The sequence below is a fragment of the Gymnoscopelus braueri genome, assembly GCF_963280865.1.
Source record: "Gymnoscopelus braueri genome assembly, chromosome: 5".
NCBI lineage: Eukaryota > Metazoa > Chordata > Actinopteri > Myctophiformes > Myctophidae > Gymnoscopelus > Gymnoscopelus braueri.
Window position 1 is genome coordinate 48,814,618 of NC_137606.1, and position 18,257 is coordinate 48,832,874.

At 43.4% G+C, this 18,257-nt stretch overlaps 1 protein-coding gene across 2 annotated transcripts in view; it reads left to right on the plus strand.

The window, feature by feature from the left end:
* Positions 1-5,957: 5,957 nt before the first annotated feature.
* The window catches only part of grik4 (glutamate receptor, ionotropic, kainate 4), a gene marked incomplete at both ends in the record, with an annotated part of 123,948 nt that continues 111,648 nt past the window's right edge, over positions 5,958-18,257 (plus strand). For both annotated transcript variants that reach the window (XM_080428961.1, XM_080428962.1), the window contains one exon: positions 5,958-6,039. In XM_080428961.1, the coding sequence (XP_080285087.1) occupies positions 5,958-6,039 (82 nt within the window). The remainder of the gene's footprint in view (positions 6,040-18,257) is intronic.

Here is an 18,257-nt window from a genome sequence, read left to right on the forward strand (position 1 = left end):
CTCTGTTGGAGAAACAAAAGACACTGCTGGACATTTACTTTCATATGGACATCGATCTACACAACGCAGGTATGTCTGTTACACACACAACATCAAACTACACACTACAGGTATGACGCAGCGTTTGCATTCCAGCCAGCACGCCAACGTAGTTCCCATATGGTTTCAAGGTGGGCTAAACCATATGGGCCCCATGTCGTTAATGTCAGCGGGATCCACTTGAGTCCCAACTGGGATGGCCTTTTGGGATATAAGTGTGTTCTACCTGGGCCTTAGGTGGGCCCCACCTAGGCAATTCTATGTGGGGCCGAGGTGGGTCCTAGCTGGGATGCCCATGTGGGCTATAAGTAGGTTCTACCTGGGCCTTAGGTGGGCCCCAAGTAGGCAAGTTTATGTGGGACCGAGGTGGGTCCTAACTGGGTTTGCCCATGCAGGCTTTAAGTGGGTTCTACCTGGGCCCTAGGTGTACCCCAACTTGGCAATTTATGTGGGGCTGACGTTGGTCCCATATGGTTTCAAGGTGGGCTGAACTATAAGGGCCTACAGTGGGCAATGTAAGCGGGATCCACTTGGGTCCCACTTGGGCTTGCCCGTGTGGGCTATACGTGGGTTCTACCTGGGCCCTAGGTGGGCCCTAGCCTCGATCTCCAGGCTTTTATTTTCCTTTGTGTTTTGCTCAAAAATAAGAGGCTGGAACAGGCTGTTGACATTCCTGGCATAGGAAGTGGGAGTCAACCTTTCATTTCCCCAACCAACCAGAGTGCAGTGGGCGTTGCTCCAAATGTTGTGACGTCAGGACTCTCAATACTGCACATTGGGGGAGGAGGAGGGGCGCGGGGCAGGCGCACAGATCGGTGAACCAATGGGAGCCCACGGATGTTTTCTCTGGAGATTTTGAATCCGCCCCTCTATGCCAGATATCAGACGCGCTAGAGGGTCTTTACTGACCGAGCCATGGCCCCACTGGCCCTCATGACGCTACGCCACTGATATGCGCTGCCAAGTGGGCACGGGCGCTAGAGGTGAGGCCCGTGCAGCGGGCCGAACTTCTAGTTATTACAAAACATACATTAACCACTTCAACCCTACATTCTGTCCATTTGAAAATAGCCAATCTACAAGCTCATTTTTGTAAATTTTAGACATTTGAAAACTTGTGAAATGTGTCATTCTGCATAATGAGTAGGCTACTTTCTACTCTCGGTACTTTAAGTACATTTTGATACCAATACTTTTATACTTTTACTCAAGTAAATTTAGAATTCTGGACTTTTACTTGTATTTCTACTTTGCAGTATTGATACTTTTACTTTAGTTAAAAAAGAAAAGTTAGTACTTTTTCCACCACTGGTTATACCAACTGTCAAAATGCTTCTGGATTATTGACACATTTTCTTAAACTAAGCCCATCGACAGAGGTTCTATTTTGTCATGGGGCTTTATATAAATAGTGAAAGTATTATCTGTCAGATAAGTTAAACAAATAATACATTGAGAATGGATAACCAGCATTAAAGCTGTGACTCCTTGTGCAAATTCCCCCTCATACTATACAGCTCATTGTTTTCCCTCATGTGGAAACATTAGTGTTTTATAGTCTGAACTTTGAATTGTGCAAATATTCACTCATAGCCTATATATCCCTCATGCATATTTATTATCATATTATTGGGACAACAGCCTCAAACCACCTTGAACACACTGTTCACACACCACTTATTTACATCTACAAATTATGCTAGTGCTGGTTCTGAAACTCCCTGTGGAACAGGAGATGAATATATGCAAATAAATGAGTCTACTTTTGTATCTGACATGCCGGTGATTCAACTGTGAGATTTAATGGGCCGTTTTCAAGAGGATTAAGCAATATCTGATATTATGATTGACAGTTTTGATATTTGGATTGCATAAAATGTTGCTCTGACAGACCAATCAAACAACTGTCAACGGCTGAAGAATCTTTTTTATTCAACTGACATTGCAGACTACCAACTGATCTTAGCTGTTAACCCAAACCTGCTTTTTGACTTGAGGTCTTATTGGACGAGAAGCACAGTGTGTCATGTGTTTAGTATTTTGGCATGAAATAAAAAAAAGTAATCTCTGAGATTTTGAGTGAATGTCAAGTAATTCTTCACGTGTGTTGGCTGCCACTGCATAACTGCTACACGTGTCTGTTTCCAAGTTGAGCATCAATGCTAGCCAGTCAGCCAGTAGGAATGTATACAGTATGTGAGGAAAGAGTCTATAGGGGTGGACAACCATGTCTTTATGATCACCCGGTCAATCTTGACTGGTCGTTTGGTCGATCACGGAGCAATTTGAAGGATTGAAGGATTTAGAGGATATTCTATTACAGGCTCATACATCTCTCCGAGGTCATCTCAACATGTGTTTGTCAGTTCTGATCCAGTATGGACTGCATTTTGATGTGTTTTACTGTTGTAGCAACACATCACACAAAACCAGTTCCTTTGTAATGATGTTTTAGGAGGGTTTTGTTATTGATTAGTGTGTTTGTGGTGGATGGGGGTTTATGGCTGAGTTAAAAGATCCTTCTCCACATAACTCTCACTGATTCAGTACAGGACTTGGTTCTGTATAACATTTAAGCCTTTTTCTCACCCGATTAATTAAGTGTGAAATGTGTGTGTGTGTGTGTGTGTGTGTGTGTGTGTGTGTGTGTGTGTGCGCGCACACGTGCGTGCGTGCGTGCGTGCGTGCGTGCGTGCGTGCGTGTTTGTACACTACAGACACATGCACACACATGAATGCACACACAAATGCTGCATACACATAACAGAGTGGTGAGATGATAGAATGTGATTATAGAAGAATGGGTATATCGCTTCAGAGTGGCTGCATGCTTCCACCTGCGGTTTAAATAAGAGGGTCTATTTGTCATCTGACACTGATACTTAACAGCACAGTGCTGAAAGAATGAGCACCTTGTGGCACTCATGAAAATATAATCTAGCCAAAGATGGATGTAGACCTACACTAGGCCTATGTGTTTTGATTATGTGGTTTCCGTATATTTTGTGTATACTGTGTGGCGATTTTACTTAATTTATTCTCACAATTAACAAAACTTCCAAAAAAGTAGACACAGCATACTCAATCCGTCAGCTGGTGTTTAAGTGATCACAAACATAGCAAGTCAGTCAGTCAGTCAGTCAGTCAGTCAGTCTCTATGGTATTTGGTATTTTATTAATTAAAATATAAAGTCTGTACTTTAACTACAGCTTGCTGTTGTTTGATTAATGATCTGGTTCAGCTGTGATTACCCTGCACAGTCGACCATTTCCTCTTTCTTTCTTTTCCTTCATCATCTCAGATAATACTAACTATTGTGTGAGCCCAGAAACAACAGAATAATCAACAGGAGACATGTTTAGTACAGTATTTCTCTCTATTCTGGGCCTGTTCTGTATTCAAGGTCAGCTTGTGTAAGAAAGCCATGGTACAACTCTTCATGATTGTCTATAGGTATTCATACTAGCTCTACACAATAGCAATAATCTTCTATTGTTGTTGTTTTTTTTCTCCGCCAGGCCGAAAGGCATGGCTAGAGAGTATGTTTTACTATCTGTCCGTCCGTCCGTCCGTCCGTCCGTCCGTCCGTCCGTCCGTCCGTCCGTCCGTCCGTCCGTCCGTCCGTCCGTCCGTCCGTCCATCCGTCCGTCCGTCCGTCCGTCCGTCCTGTCCGTCCGTTAGCAGCTAATCTCTGGCACCGTTGGCCTGGCCGCTGCTAAACTGTGCACGCACACTCCCTGGATGCCAATTCAGAACCTCTGGCCCAAATCTTTCAGATTGGCCTGTTATAGCGCCACAAGGAGGCAGATATGTGCAAAACACATTTATTGATACTACTCCTACAGATTTTGTCCAAACATCACACAAATCGGTACACAGTATCTCTATAGTCATGTGATCAACACGGATTTATCCGATTTCCCATATTCCATCTTGATTGCCTAAGATTGGCCTCCAAAGTTTGCAGGATTGGTCCGTTTTGAACAAAATGCCTCAAATCATGAACGCAGCTTGCGATTTCCGTGAAATTTCACACGCACATTTCTATTAGGCCGAGGAAGAAATGCCACCCTTTTCACATTGGCCTGTTATAGCGCCACCAGCAGGTCTAGTTTTGCAAAACACATTTTTGGAACAAAATGCCTCAAATCATGAATGCAGTGTCCGATTGCAGTGAAAAGCCCTTGAACAAATGGCACCCTTTTCACATTGGCCTATTATAGCGCCACCAGGAGGCCACAATAACGTACCTGACCTGGCGGAGACCTGTGCTCGAGGAGCACTTTTTCTAGTTTCTATTCTTCTACAGTCTTATATATAGTTTGTCAATGGAATCGTTTGGCCAGGGATCAGCTTGGGTCCACGTTTATTTCCTATCAGTTACTGATATTCACAAACAATGTACCAGGAAATAGCTATGTAATAAAATGTAATAAAACTCAATAATGGATTTTGTTCTTATTTGGGTTCATTTTCAATAATATATATATAATATATATGATTTCAAAAAGTCCAAGGTCTATCACTCATAAAAATATAAAATCAAAGACTTGTGTCTGTTCTGTGATCCAGGGAGTTTCAGCTTTGTGTGTGTTTTCATTCTGCCATCTCCCTTCCTAGAATACGTGTATTAATAAATGGTATGATGAGTTTAGCTACTAACAGAGTAATGTGCACATTCACTATCACTAAATACATGTGCGTCCAATTTCCAGATAAGCTGTGCCTAGAATTGTATCTGCTCTAATCAACTAATTGCACTGTACCATGCTAATCAGTACTAACAAATGTCAGCTTTTAACAAATGCTAAACATCTATAAAGACAAAGGTTAAAAGATGTGTGCCTCTCAGCCAGGCTATTGGAAGTTATCAGGAACCATAATGTCTTGTGTGTATACTGATGGAAGCTGTGAGGCTTTTTCAGGACTCTGGCAAAAGGATCCACATTTGTTGCTCTTTTTCACAGTATGTTTCTGTTCTTCTGACAGATGTTATTTACATAGTTTCACAACAAAATATCTGTGCAATGATCTTGATGTGTTGACAATACTGTTACAATATCCTGCTGGGTTATAACTCAGTAGTAGGCTATGTCTGTGAAAACCTCGCCTTAATCGTATTGCTAATCACAATATGTGAGTCTGTTAAACCCACAAAGTGAACAAAACGCTACCTGAGACTGAGAGGATCATGGTTTCTATTTACTGTATGTCTTCACACAGATTTGTTTTGAAATCCTCTTGAATACATTTCCTGAACCGGTTGAGGGAATTGAATTGGACGCAATGAAGCGAAAGGTTGGATTGAGGCTGGTTTCTGGCAAAAAAAGTACCAACATCAATCTACGAGTGGACATTTGTCATGTTCAGCCATAGTGCAAGCGTTGTCCAGGGTCTATCCATCAATGGGATTGCAGATGCAGATGCAACCTCCAATAAAATGCTGGACTATTTATTACACTGAGTGTGCCTTTAATGGACCCCCCTGAAATGTAACACACACCGTTCTGCTTGACAAGTGATTTATAGAGACATGAAGAGATAAATCGTTATGTAGATCATAGTCATTAGCACAGGATACTGGAAAACAGACAGCCTGCAAATTCATGCATGTCGAACAGATGAACATTCATCTCAATATATAAGGTCATCTGTGCCATTATCCATATTTGACATTCTTATCATGTAAGGAGAACTGGGGATGTTCGTGCGTGCGTGCATGCCTGCGTGTACGTGTGCAAGTGTCTTTAGATGTGGGCATGTAAAGTGTCGTACTGTATAATGATGGGTTCATCTGTATGTTCATCGTGTCCTCGTGATGCTAGGTGGTGTATAATGCATATTGTATTCTCCTCTATATTTCAGGTGGCTGTGACAGGGGCAACCCCGGGGCAGGACCCATGAAGAGTCATAGAAGATGCTCGCAGCCTGGACGCCTCTGCTGTTCTTAGCCATGTGGATGAGAAGCACCTCCGGTGGTCCGCTCTCCTTCAGAATAGGTATATTTTAACACTATATATCTCTGACTGAATGTGGTTCTTAGAAAGGTTTTTGAAGTATGTGCATTATTATTGACCAAGGAAGTCTTCTTTCTTGGGGGGGCAGTAGCTCAGTAGGTAGAGCTGCTGTTTGGAAACGTTTCCTGGTTCGATCCCAGACTCCCCTTGGCTTTGTGTTGAAGTGTCCTTGAGCAAGACACTGAACCCCCTAATTACTCCTGATGAGCATTTGCATGGTTGCCTCTTCCACCTATTGTGTGTGAATGGGTGAATTAATGCACAATTTAAAGCACTTAGGATAAAATAGGTTATAGAAATGCTGTACTAGCAGTGCAGAAGCCATCGGTCTGTAGGTGTAGAATCTGTCTGAGTCTGGCCGGTGGGACCAGTGGGAGTTTGTCCAGCTTGTTGTCATTCTCACCCATGTCAGCAGGTCTGTGACATCCTGTCACTAGCTCCCCTATTCCACCAACAGGTTGACTGGCTCTCTTCATTTATGCATAAGCCCCTCCTGTGAGTGGAACCGTTAGGGACTGTGTGTATCATGCTACATTTGATCAGTTATTCTGGTGGAATATGTTGGGTAGTTATTCTATTGAGAGAATAACAGCTGACCATGAGGGTTGAAGGTTTTTGTGAAATCAACTCCCCAGATCCACTACACTACTACTACTACTACAGTACTCCACATTTGCTACACTGCACACTGGAGCAAAACAGGAGGGTTTGTATGGATTTAAAGACACCAATCACTATCCTAGAAAAATAAAGCTATGGCATATATACAGTAATATTCCTAGCGTGTGGCTATGTTGCATGGAGTCTGTAAATAACAGTGTTATACTGCATGTGCAGATCAAATACAAATCGAGGAAACAAACTGTGAGGCAAGAACATGAGAGACAAACAGGGCAGAGGGAGGTATTTGAGGGACACACATTACATCTACATGTAGGTGTGGTCTTTGTTATGGAGCATGTCAGTGTCACTTTTTAAAAGTTAATTATAAAAATCCACTAATAGCCTACCCACACCAGGCTTGGTTGGAAAGAAAGAGGACCCCGTCTCACAAAAATCTCGCTCTTTGACCAGGCAATATACAACTATATAATATACTGTGCAGGATAATTCCTTTTTTTCCTCCTCTCTCTCTCTCTCTCTCTCTCGCACGCACGCATGCACGCACGCATGCACGCACGCACGCATGCATGCACGCACGCACGCACGCACGCCCGCCCACCCACCCATTTCCACAAATAGGATTTACGCTGTAAGAGTTTGTATTTAACATCGCTGCCCCTAGAGGCCTGGTTGGCTGGTGTAATGACACTGCCTGGCCTTCTCTCTGAATATATCAGGGCCAAAAACACCTCCTGCCTCTGTCGTATCCCCCGCCAACAGTACCTACATCCTAAATGTTGTAGCCAATATCCTAGCACTATTCAGCTGGGCAAAGGAGCTACTTGTTTTGTCCCTGCTCTGTGTTTGGCAAATGTACAGAATGGAATGGGCATCCATTAGCAAATGATTTCAAACCAAGCGGGAAGCTCCCAGTCAGAGAAGCTAAGCCAACAGACTGTGCATAACTGTAGTCTCTGTTTCCCGAAGTTTGCATGTACTGTATGTTTTCCATTTAGTTTTTGACCTGGACTGGAAATCAAAACGACACCATCAATCCAGGGTTTCACCGCCCTTTAACCACTTAAACCCTCAATATGTAGTAAACTTGACCTTTGGCTCTGTACTTGGTCTGCTCCTTTCCCCTCTATACACCAAACCACTTTGCCGGAAACAGCATCTACATCTACAAGCTCACAATGTTTTGCGTTGCTACGCGTTGTAAGCTGGTAGGCCTACTGACTGGACAATTCCCTCCTCAGATTAGTGAGTGAGCAGCACCTTGAGACCAGCTCCATGGAAACCAACCAGATACATCCTTATATGGCACGGAGGACTTTTAGTGGCTGAATTCAGTTGTGTTGATGTTTTCAGTAGAGACAGGCATATACAGTATCGCACACGCACGCACGCGCGCACGCACGCACGCACGCACGCACGCACGCACACACACACACACACACACACACACACACACACACACACACACACACACACACACACACACACACACACACACACACACACACAATTTGTGTTCGTTGAATGGTCTGTATTGCCATGCATGTGGGTGCATATTAATGCTTGCGTGTGCATCGTGCATGTGTGTGTGTGTGTGTGTGTGTGTGTGTGCGTGTGCGCGTGCACGTGCACGTGCGTGTGCGCGTGCGCATGTGTGGCCAGACAGTTGGGAGACATCCAGGGAGAGAAAGACTAGTACTGTGATTAGCCCTGCTGAACTAGGATACCATTTTATTAATCCCTCAGAGGGGAATTCTGGGTTGGCTAAAAAGAAAAATGTGCACAACGATGAACAATAAATACAGCAGTGAACTACTGTATACTCGCTGGCAGACTTACAAATACAAAGCACATACTTGCTTGCAAAGAAAGACACACACACACACACACACACACACACACACACACACACACACACACACACACACACACACACACACACACACACACACACACAGTAAGATACAGACATTAGTGTAACATTTTCGGTTCTGGATAACCACTGGTCTGACTGAAAGTCCACTTGGCACAAACCATCCCTCGGTCATCTGCGACACACATGCCAAGTTTGAAGTCAGTCAGTCAGACGGTAGCTACCTGAGTAATGCCCGGGAGAGACAGTAAGGCAGAAACACATACAAACATAGCTACGCAGATTTCTGCATTTTATAAATAATTCTAGATTTATTTTATTTCAATTATTTTATTATTATTCTGTAATGTCTTTGATTTCCACCTGAGTAGAATTCATGATTAATCTGTCATGTTTAATTACCAGGCCATGTGCTATAACGACCATTAGGCTAATTGCACACCAGCATATTTGTCTTTGCGGACCTGAAGCTATGGGGTGCATCTGGTCTAAACTCAGACCACCTGTTGTTAAAGTCGCCCTTTGCTTATCATTTCTGTCAGAGGCTGGGGAACGTAATGAGGAAATGTTGGGAGAGAAAATGAATTTAAGAAAGAAACAAGGCTCAGGTGTGGAGGAAGGAGATAATGAGTGTGTTCCACATTCCCATGAATGACCTAATTTTTGGAATGGAATGTGCCCCAGGTAGGCTACCTTGGAAGTGCGATGGCATGTTTGGAAGTGAATGCAGCCAGTGTAGCGAGGCAGATCTCAAGCTGTGGAGAAGAGTGAACACAGAGTCTATGATTAATCTCCCTGCTTTTAATTACCAGGGGGAGGTGCTGAGACCAATCGTTAGGTTAATGGCACCAATGGCAGATAAGAATGAACTTATGCAATTATGCTCGACTCTAAAGTTGTCACATTAATTATTTAACCAGACAAGGTCACAAGCACAGGAATATGCATCTGTGTTTGGCTAATTATTGATACACATACTGTACAGTATATCACGCACACGCACGCACGCACTCACGCGCGCGCACACGCACACACAGAGAGAGAGAGAGAGAGTGCACGCAAGTGCATGCAAGCTAATGGCTTCATCCTGGGATAGTTTGGGCTGTATTTGTAGGAGGTTTGGTCTGTTACAGCAGAAAACCACTGGAGATGTCTGTGATTAAAACTTATGAGATATGGGTCTGCTCAACAACTGAAACGTTTTCACTGACCTACTGTCGTCCTAATTTCCCATTTCCCCATTTCCCCCTCTCTTTCTCTCTCTCTCTCTCTCTCTCTCTCTCTCTCTCTCTCTCTCGGTGTCAATCTGGTCACAGCGACTCATGTTTTTTTTCCTACACTTCTGGGGTCATTTTAACATCTCTGGCTTTTGTGTGCACCCCAGACAGTTTTCAAGTTGCTTGATTCAATATTTAGATATTTGATCATAGGCCTACATTTTATTAGACTTGGTTAACATGGAGTTTGAAGTTACAATGGGTTTATATAAGGGGCATGTTGATAAAATGAATATTACATTTCAACATATTGAATCAAGCAACTTAAAAACTGTCTAGAGTGCACACAAAAGCTCAAGTAGATGTTGAAATGACCCCAGAAGTGTTTTAAAGTGAAACGCCCCTTTACTGTAACTTATTCAGCATTAGTGGTTGTGACACGAATGTGGTGCTTCTAGAAAAACTGAACTGCTTATTGAAAACCCTAAAATCCAATAAAGGAGAAAGAATAAAAAATTATGAAATAGAACATAATATCACATCACCAGATGGTGAATCTGCACACTGACTTGACTCCTCAACCCTGATGTCAAACACCTTTCCACCCTCATCATGCTCACCTGAATGAATAAACACACAATAAACACACACACACACACACACTCACACGCACGCGCGCGCACACACACACACACACACACACACACACACACACACACACACACACACACACACACACACACACACACACACACACACACACACACACACACACACACACTTCCACCTATCCCACTCCATTGTGCCGTTTCTTTGATCGTGTTCACAGTGGAGAATCTGGCAAAGCCTTCAGTGCTCCCCCCTCCCTTCACCAGCTGTGCCAAAGCCTTTGCCATCCCAACCTGCTGGCACAGCCACAGGCAGATGCTACAGTACCCTGGCCCTGGCCACCACTTCTGGCTGGTGGTGTGTTTGTCTGTGCCTTGCCTGCTGTTTCATTAGCATTCCATTGCCATAAGTTACTTGTTAGTTCACCAGGAGTCCAACAGCTGGACTATTGGATAAACTACTCCACCTGAGGGTTCAGGCGCCTACGCCCTATGAGTACTCAACTTTCCTCCCTTTTAGGGGTTCAATATTCTGCACCAGGTAGATCTCATACTGTGCGTGCATGCATGCCTGCGTGAATAGTTCTAAGTGGAGATTATAATAGAATTTTTGGAAATCAAATCTGGTCAAAATCATTTGTGTTATCTCTCTGTTGCATCTACTTCTGTTTGCGGTTAACTTTAGGAGTAGGGACACAGGACTCACTGTGAATGAACTTGGTGTGGCCAATGAGCAACAGAGACCAATGGAAGCAGCTTGTGTCACAGATCTCGAGGGCACTCGAATGATGATGATGATGATGATGATGATGATGACATATACACACATGGACGACGTCCTTAACTTAACCGGTCAGCATATTGTGGAATCTTTTATCTTTAGCATATCCTTCTTTAGAATAAGCTTTGTCAATTCTTCATCCTCGTGGAAGATATTTTTTTCCCCATTATAAGCTGTAGTAGTGTTAGATGGCCAGGGGCCTCCACCAGTCACCTACATCCCAGAAACTGTTAAAGTATCCTCCATACCGGTATAATGAGGCCCCAGTGGCCACCAGCAGGAGGACCCCCTGGCCATGGGGTTTGTGCAACACCTTGGCTGGGTCAAGTGATGACAACATCTGCATGGCTCTCTGGAGCTGGAGAGGTTGTTGTGAGAGGATGATGAGAGTCATAGACACACACCACAGATGTCACGTATGAACAAACACTCAATATGTGCACTCACGTTTATACATAATGTACACAAATAGACGCACACAGATGTTGTTGAAAGCATCTCTGTGGAAGTTCCTAATGAGTCATGTCTCCAGCAGGAGCTTCATGAAGACTCACAAGTATCTTCTCTCTACCTTAAGGCAGACTGTAGTGATGTCCTCTGTGTGGTGTGTGTATGCATGTCGTCCCAATACAGTCCATGCACAGTATGATGGAAATAATGCTATGTAGCATGATGTGTTTCATTAGTTGTATTCAGAATTGCGCATCAATGTGGGCCTAAAGGTTAATAGTATTTGTAGGCCCATATCTATATGGTATTATATGTGGTGTGAGACTGTACTTTAGCAATACGTTCATGTAGGCCTAAATACAGTATATCTCTGCTGTCCGGCAGCAACCAGCTAACTCCAAAACGCGAATAATTCAGGAAATGAAAAAACAAAATATGAGTAAAAACAAAGCAATACTGCCTCATCAAAGTTGGTATAGTGACTTTATATATTGTCAGATACTTGCATGTATCATTATATTATCACCACTTTACCCAAATCCAGCTCAAGAGGAGTTAGGAGTTTTGTCCGAACAGCTGACAATAGCTCCAATTGCTGCGGAGGGAGAGGTTCCAAATGGGGCTAAGCTGACAATGGATCTCCAAGCTCACAATGCATCACAACGTGTGAATTAATGCCCTGATGCTTCATGACACTTATTATATAGGCCTACAATAATAAGCAGGACTTTAAATATTATAATAACTTCTGCAAAGAGGGTTTCACACAGAGTTGGAGTTTCAGTAGAACTAGCGAGAGAAATGCTATGAACTCATTTCTTGTCACATTGCTCTCCTCATTAAACACTTCATAGATTCATTCATTCATTCATAACATTAGCGTCAGTGCTAAGTTTGATAAATAGGTACACTACATAGTTTTAACAGACTACGGGGGTAAAAACCCTGCATCGTTACAGTTTGTTTATGTCCGCAGCAGATCAGTCCTCTGTCTGTGTCCTCTGTCTGTGTGCTGTGGAACGGCACAGCAGCAGGAGGAGAGGGGGCGGAGTTGCGTGGTTTGACGGTGGTGGTTTGAGGATCCAATGTGAGGTTGTGAGGTTTGTCTGAAGCGCTTTTTGATACTTTTCATTGTTTTTTTTGTTTTTTACACAGACGTAAAGGGTGTTCAATAGCATTGATTTATGAAAAAAAAAAAAGAGCAGAAAAGGGAGTTAGCTGGTTCCCTCCGGACAGCGACGATATGGTGTCTACAGTAAATTTCAGTAAAGTGAGAGCCAGGAGGGGGGAACACTGTGTTAATCTGGGCCTATGTCCCGTGACGAAGCCGTGTGGGGGTCTGCTTCCAAAAAACTGTGGTGAGTGGAGAGATCATGGCTCTCACATTTTGCCTATTTAATGTGCAGAAGTGTTTGCCTAGCATACATACAGTATGTGTGTGCAGGTAACTATGAAAAAAAGCGAAAAAAGGATAAAAAATACTTGTGCGAGAGAGCAGGCACAGCTGATGTCCTCTCTACCTAATCTATCGTCTCGAGCTATAATTAGAGTACGGACGGCCCCGCCCCCACCTATTCATCTCTCTCTCTCTCTCTCTCTCTCTCTCTCTCTCTCTCTCTCTCTCTCCCTCCCCTGACTCCTCCTCATAAACATCTCTGCATGTCTACCTTACCCTCAGCATCTCTAAATCTGTCTATTCTGTCTGGCTTTACCGGAGTGCTTCTAGTCTCTAGAGGGACAGTTTCCCTGAAGCGCGCATTAACCTTTGGAGCATTGTTTACCGGCAAGATAAACAGCAACTGCACCCCATCTGACAAACATTATTATACATATAATGCATACTGAACTACTACATCTGCTCTTAGTGCTACACGTAGCCTGCAAAACAATGTCCACTCTACATCTCGCTCTCCTGTTCCAGGTGTAGAAATAGAAAATGGAGTTCTGTTGCTGCCCCACCCGTGTTTGATCTGATAAATAGATAAATAAATATAGGTTAAACTAGAGTGCAGTCATAGTTGTAGCTGGGTAGATATTGTTTATGCCATTTGCCAATCAGCAAAAGGGTTACATAAAGAAACATCCGCCTGATAAACTCTGTGGATGACCCCTGACATCAAACTCCCAACATCGAAAGACATCATCACAACAGGAGTACAGAGAGCCTTCAACCAGGCAAGAAAAATAAAATACACAACCTTTTCAAATCTCCTACCTCATGAATGAAAACCCAACAAGCTGGTTCAATGACAGAGGGCCCTTGGAGTAAAAGTTAAACCTGAGGCAAGAACTGACAAGTAAACAAGAGCTCTCAGCACTGTTCATTAAAGCTTCATGAAGCTCCACTGCATACAGGGATCTTCTTCAATAATAAAATATATGTATCCACAGATCAATATCAGAATATGGGTGCATAGTTGAGATCAAGCCTAAACTCAATCCACATGCAGCTATTTGTTATGAACAGTGCAGCACCTCTATCTTCTACTTGTGTGGGCCATGGTACCATGGTACTCAGTGGTAATATACGGTATGGTCTCCATCATTAGCGTATGTGAGAGCTGTGAATGTATGTCCCTTTACACTCACACTTACAACCTATTTGTGTTTCGAGAGGCAGTGTTTCCTCCCTCTGTCCTCTCACTAACCTCGCCGCACGCTCTCTCTTTTCCCATTATCCCCCCTGGTCTCCATCTGTTGCCTCCTTCCTCTCGCCAACCTGTCGTCCGGGCTCTTCTGTGCGTCCAGGCAATCTATCTGTAGGCCCAGGTAGAGGAAGGAGACTGGTCGACTGACAGGTGAACAGACACTGTGGAGTCTCTCAGTGGGTGTCAGTCCACATTCTTGCCTGACTGGATCCACAGCAGCACTACCACCACCACCATCACCATCACATAACCCTTCCTCCTTCTAAGGATAAGGATAATTCCTTTAACAGGTCCGTTCATGAAAGTCCTTATGGTCTTGTTTCCAATGAGGGCCTGTGAGCAATTAGGGGTTAAGAGTCTTGCTCAGGGACAAATTTCATTTCATCGACACATTTGCTGGCCTGGCCTGGAATCGTACCTGGGGCAACCAGGGCCTCTGGCTCCCTAGGCGGGCTCACTAACCACTCAGCTATGGCCGCCCATCATCATCATCATCATCATCTTCATAAATATGATTTGTGTTTACCCCTCTCTCTCTCTCATGGTTTTATTGGTCAACATTTGTTAGTACCTGCCGTTGTAATCTTAAAAATTAAATTTTTGACATTTATGGACTTTTTATATACAAATACACAAAAATCGTACACTATTTGTGGCCTCTATTCCTAACTCATTCACTACCAGACTTATTTTTGGCTGTGTTTGCCCACTGCCAGACATTTTCGTTTTTTATACTTTTTCAACTGGTCACAGAAAATGTATATCCGTTATGATCGCTGGTCTGACTGTTTGTAAACACACACAGTATCCATGTGCCTTGCCTAGAGATAAAATATTCCACCTGCGATGACCCCTTGGCTTGTAACAGCATGTGAATATACCATCTCTAGACAAAAATGCACACTTTTCTTACCTTTTCAACTGGCCACAGAATTCTTTTATCCATTATTATCGCTCATCTGGCCGTTAGTAAACACACCCGGTATCCGTGTGCATCGCCCAGAGAACAAACATGCCACCCACGATTCTCTTCCAGCAGCACGTTGAAAATAACATGTCTCGCGAAATCCAGGGCAAAGAAAGTCAACTCAAGATACAGCCATTCCATTGAAAAATCTAAACAGGAAGTGGACGGAGGCGGAAATGTTTGGATGCCGTTGTTTCCGGATCCTTGTGAGTTGAAAGTGAAAGTGATCACTCGGTGACAGAGAACAGCCCTTTTATAAAACCACTAAAAAACAAAAAGTCGTCAAACCTTGGCAGTCTGGGCATTTGGAAGAAAAGTCGTCAAAGTCGCCTTGGCAGTGAATGCGTTAACTACGAATGTCTCCATTATGACCATGGATATGCTCTATATTTTTCATTTCAGCTGGTCTTTAATTTGCCCTTTGATATCATGCACTCAGTTCAAGTTCAAGGGTATGTAATAAAACACAGCTGAAAAATTATTCGATAATTGAATCTACTCAACGCCACTTGACATTTTTTTTATTAACTGAATGACACTTGAAAAACAAATTAATATCCCTCCTTCATGTTCATGTTGTAAATGTTGTCCCTGAAAAAGCATTAAGTTAAGCAGAACTTGACTGTAGCGTCCCAACGTAAACAGTCAGTAGCCGTACAGTGATGGCGTGGCAGCACCATGCAGATGAAGCTCAATCACATGAACCGCAAGCCTTCACTGCGAGGAGGCGACAACCAGTGTGACCGCGCTGTCAGAGACGAGCCCATGGCAGTGTGATCCAGGCACGAATCACACACCCACACTATCTGTCAATGACAACCACCTACTACTCATCATCACCCAGGCTGTCACCAAATAACTCAATCCTACTTTACTTCCATCACAAGGAACAGGGTCATTTTTCCCTACACATGAATTGAGTTACAATGCCCATGTCCTCCTGACCTCGATGGCAACTGTGTTTGAGAAATGAATGGCTGCCGGGTGTCATGTAGACATGGGGATGCTGAGCATTGAGTAGTGATTACTTCACATATAGATATAGAGAGACAGCTGGGTCACTTTGCATTGTTGCAGATGTCTGATATATGGAAGAAGACAAAGTAATAATCCACATTGTTAATATCAAGCCAGCTTGATGTTTGTTTTTGCAGTAAGGGACCATTCGATATTTATGATGAGGGGTCACTGTATTGTTATGGTGCTCTGTGATATAATCAACTGTTTCTTGAAAGTTCATTTGACATGCTTGTCATATTATGACAGGTTTGCATCATTTGTTTTTGTGAGGAAAACAGCTTCAGTTCAACTCAGGCAGGTTTACGGTTTATATGCTACGTTAAGTAGTTAAGTTAGTTTGTGTGTACTGTCACTTTAAAGCCCAATTGTATTAATACTTCATCAAACGACGGTGTCACACACCTATAATGGGCAATCTACAAGCTCAACAAACATCGCACCGCACCTTGTTGTGAGCTTGTAGATCTATAGCTATTTTCTGGAACGAAGTGGAGTAAGAAGCGGTCGCACATTCATTATGTCACGCGACACTAGTCATTTGGAATTATGTAGTGGGGAGATTTGGGTATCCCAAACTGATTCTTTTTCATTGCATTATTATTGTCAATGGAGACTTGTTAAAATGTTGGGCTGCATGTACCACACCTTGGGCGGAAGAGGACGGCTGTTTCTCTACCACAGCAGCAACCGACGACAGTGTTTGTACCCGCAAACAGGCAAAGGTATCGGCTTGAACTGATGCACAATGCTCAGGTGCGTCATTAAGGTAGAGAAATATAGCCAAACTTTAATGGGAGGTTGGAATTATGAGCTGTGATCCACTGCACAAGCAAATAATGATGCAATCTTGGGTTGGACCGCTAAACTTGATAAAAAGATCGATAACTCTTATCGATACCCGGGTCTCAATAAATTCAGAACCGGGTATGTAACAGAAACGTTTTTTTATGTGTTTTATTGTCTCTGCCAGGACGAAAGGCATGGCGAGAGAGTATGTTTTGCCCCCTGTTTGTCCGTCCGTCCGTGTGTCCGTCCTGTCCGTGTGTTAGCAGCTAATCTCCGGCACCGTTGGCCCGGTCGCTGCGAAACTGTGCACACACACTCCCTGGATGCCAATTCAGAACCTCTGCCCCACATTTTTCACATGGGCCTGTCATAGCGCCACCAGGAGGCCGATTTTTGCAAAACCCATTTTCCCCATTACTCCTACAGCTTTTAACCTAACGTCATGCAAATCGGTACACAGTATCTCTATAGTCATGTGATCAACCCGGTTATGTCCGATTTCCCATATTCCATCCTCATTGGCTAAGGTTGGCTTCCAAAGTTTGCAGGATTGGTCCGTTTTGAACAAACTGCCTCAAATCATGAACGCAGCTTGCCATTTCCATAAAATTGCACACGCACATTCCCACTAGGCCGAGGAAGAAATGCCACCCCTTTCACATTGGCCTGTTATAGCGCCACCAGCAGGTCTAATTTAGCAAAACACATTTTTGGAACAAAATGCTTCAAATCATGAATCCAGTGTCCGATTGAAAGGTCTAAGAAGAAATGACACCCTTTTCACATATTTCCTTATTATAGCGCCACCTGGCTGAGACCTGTGCTCCGAGGAGCACTTTTTCTAGTTTAAATGTCATATCACATACGTACAGTATGGACCCAATTATACGAGATTTATAGCACTTACAGTGCAATGCATACTGTACATCTTTACACATTTAACGCAAAGGAAAAAAGTTAACTTTGAAACTTCCTAAACACAATGACACCAAGTACCTTTGTCTTCTAAACATTTAGAACTATATGATGATAACAGCCAATCCATTCAACCTGCATGATACAGTACAAGTTCCAATAGCCATTTGCATTGCAACTTGAACCACCTCCATTCTTCTAGTGTCAAAGCCAAACCCCCAGAACCCAGTGGTTTCATTGAAGCGGAATGGACATGATGGCCATTTGAGGTACTGCAGATTGGCCACTGTCACGAACGAGCGAAAACGGTTTCG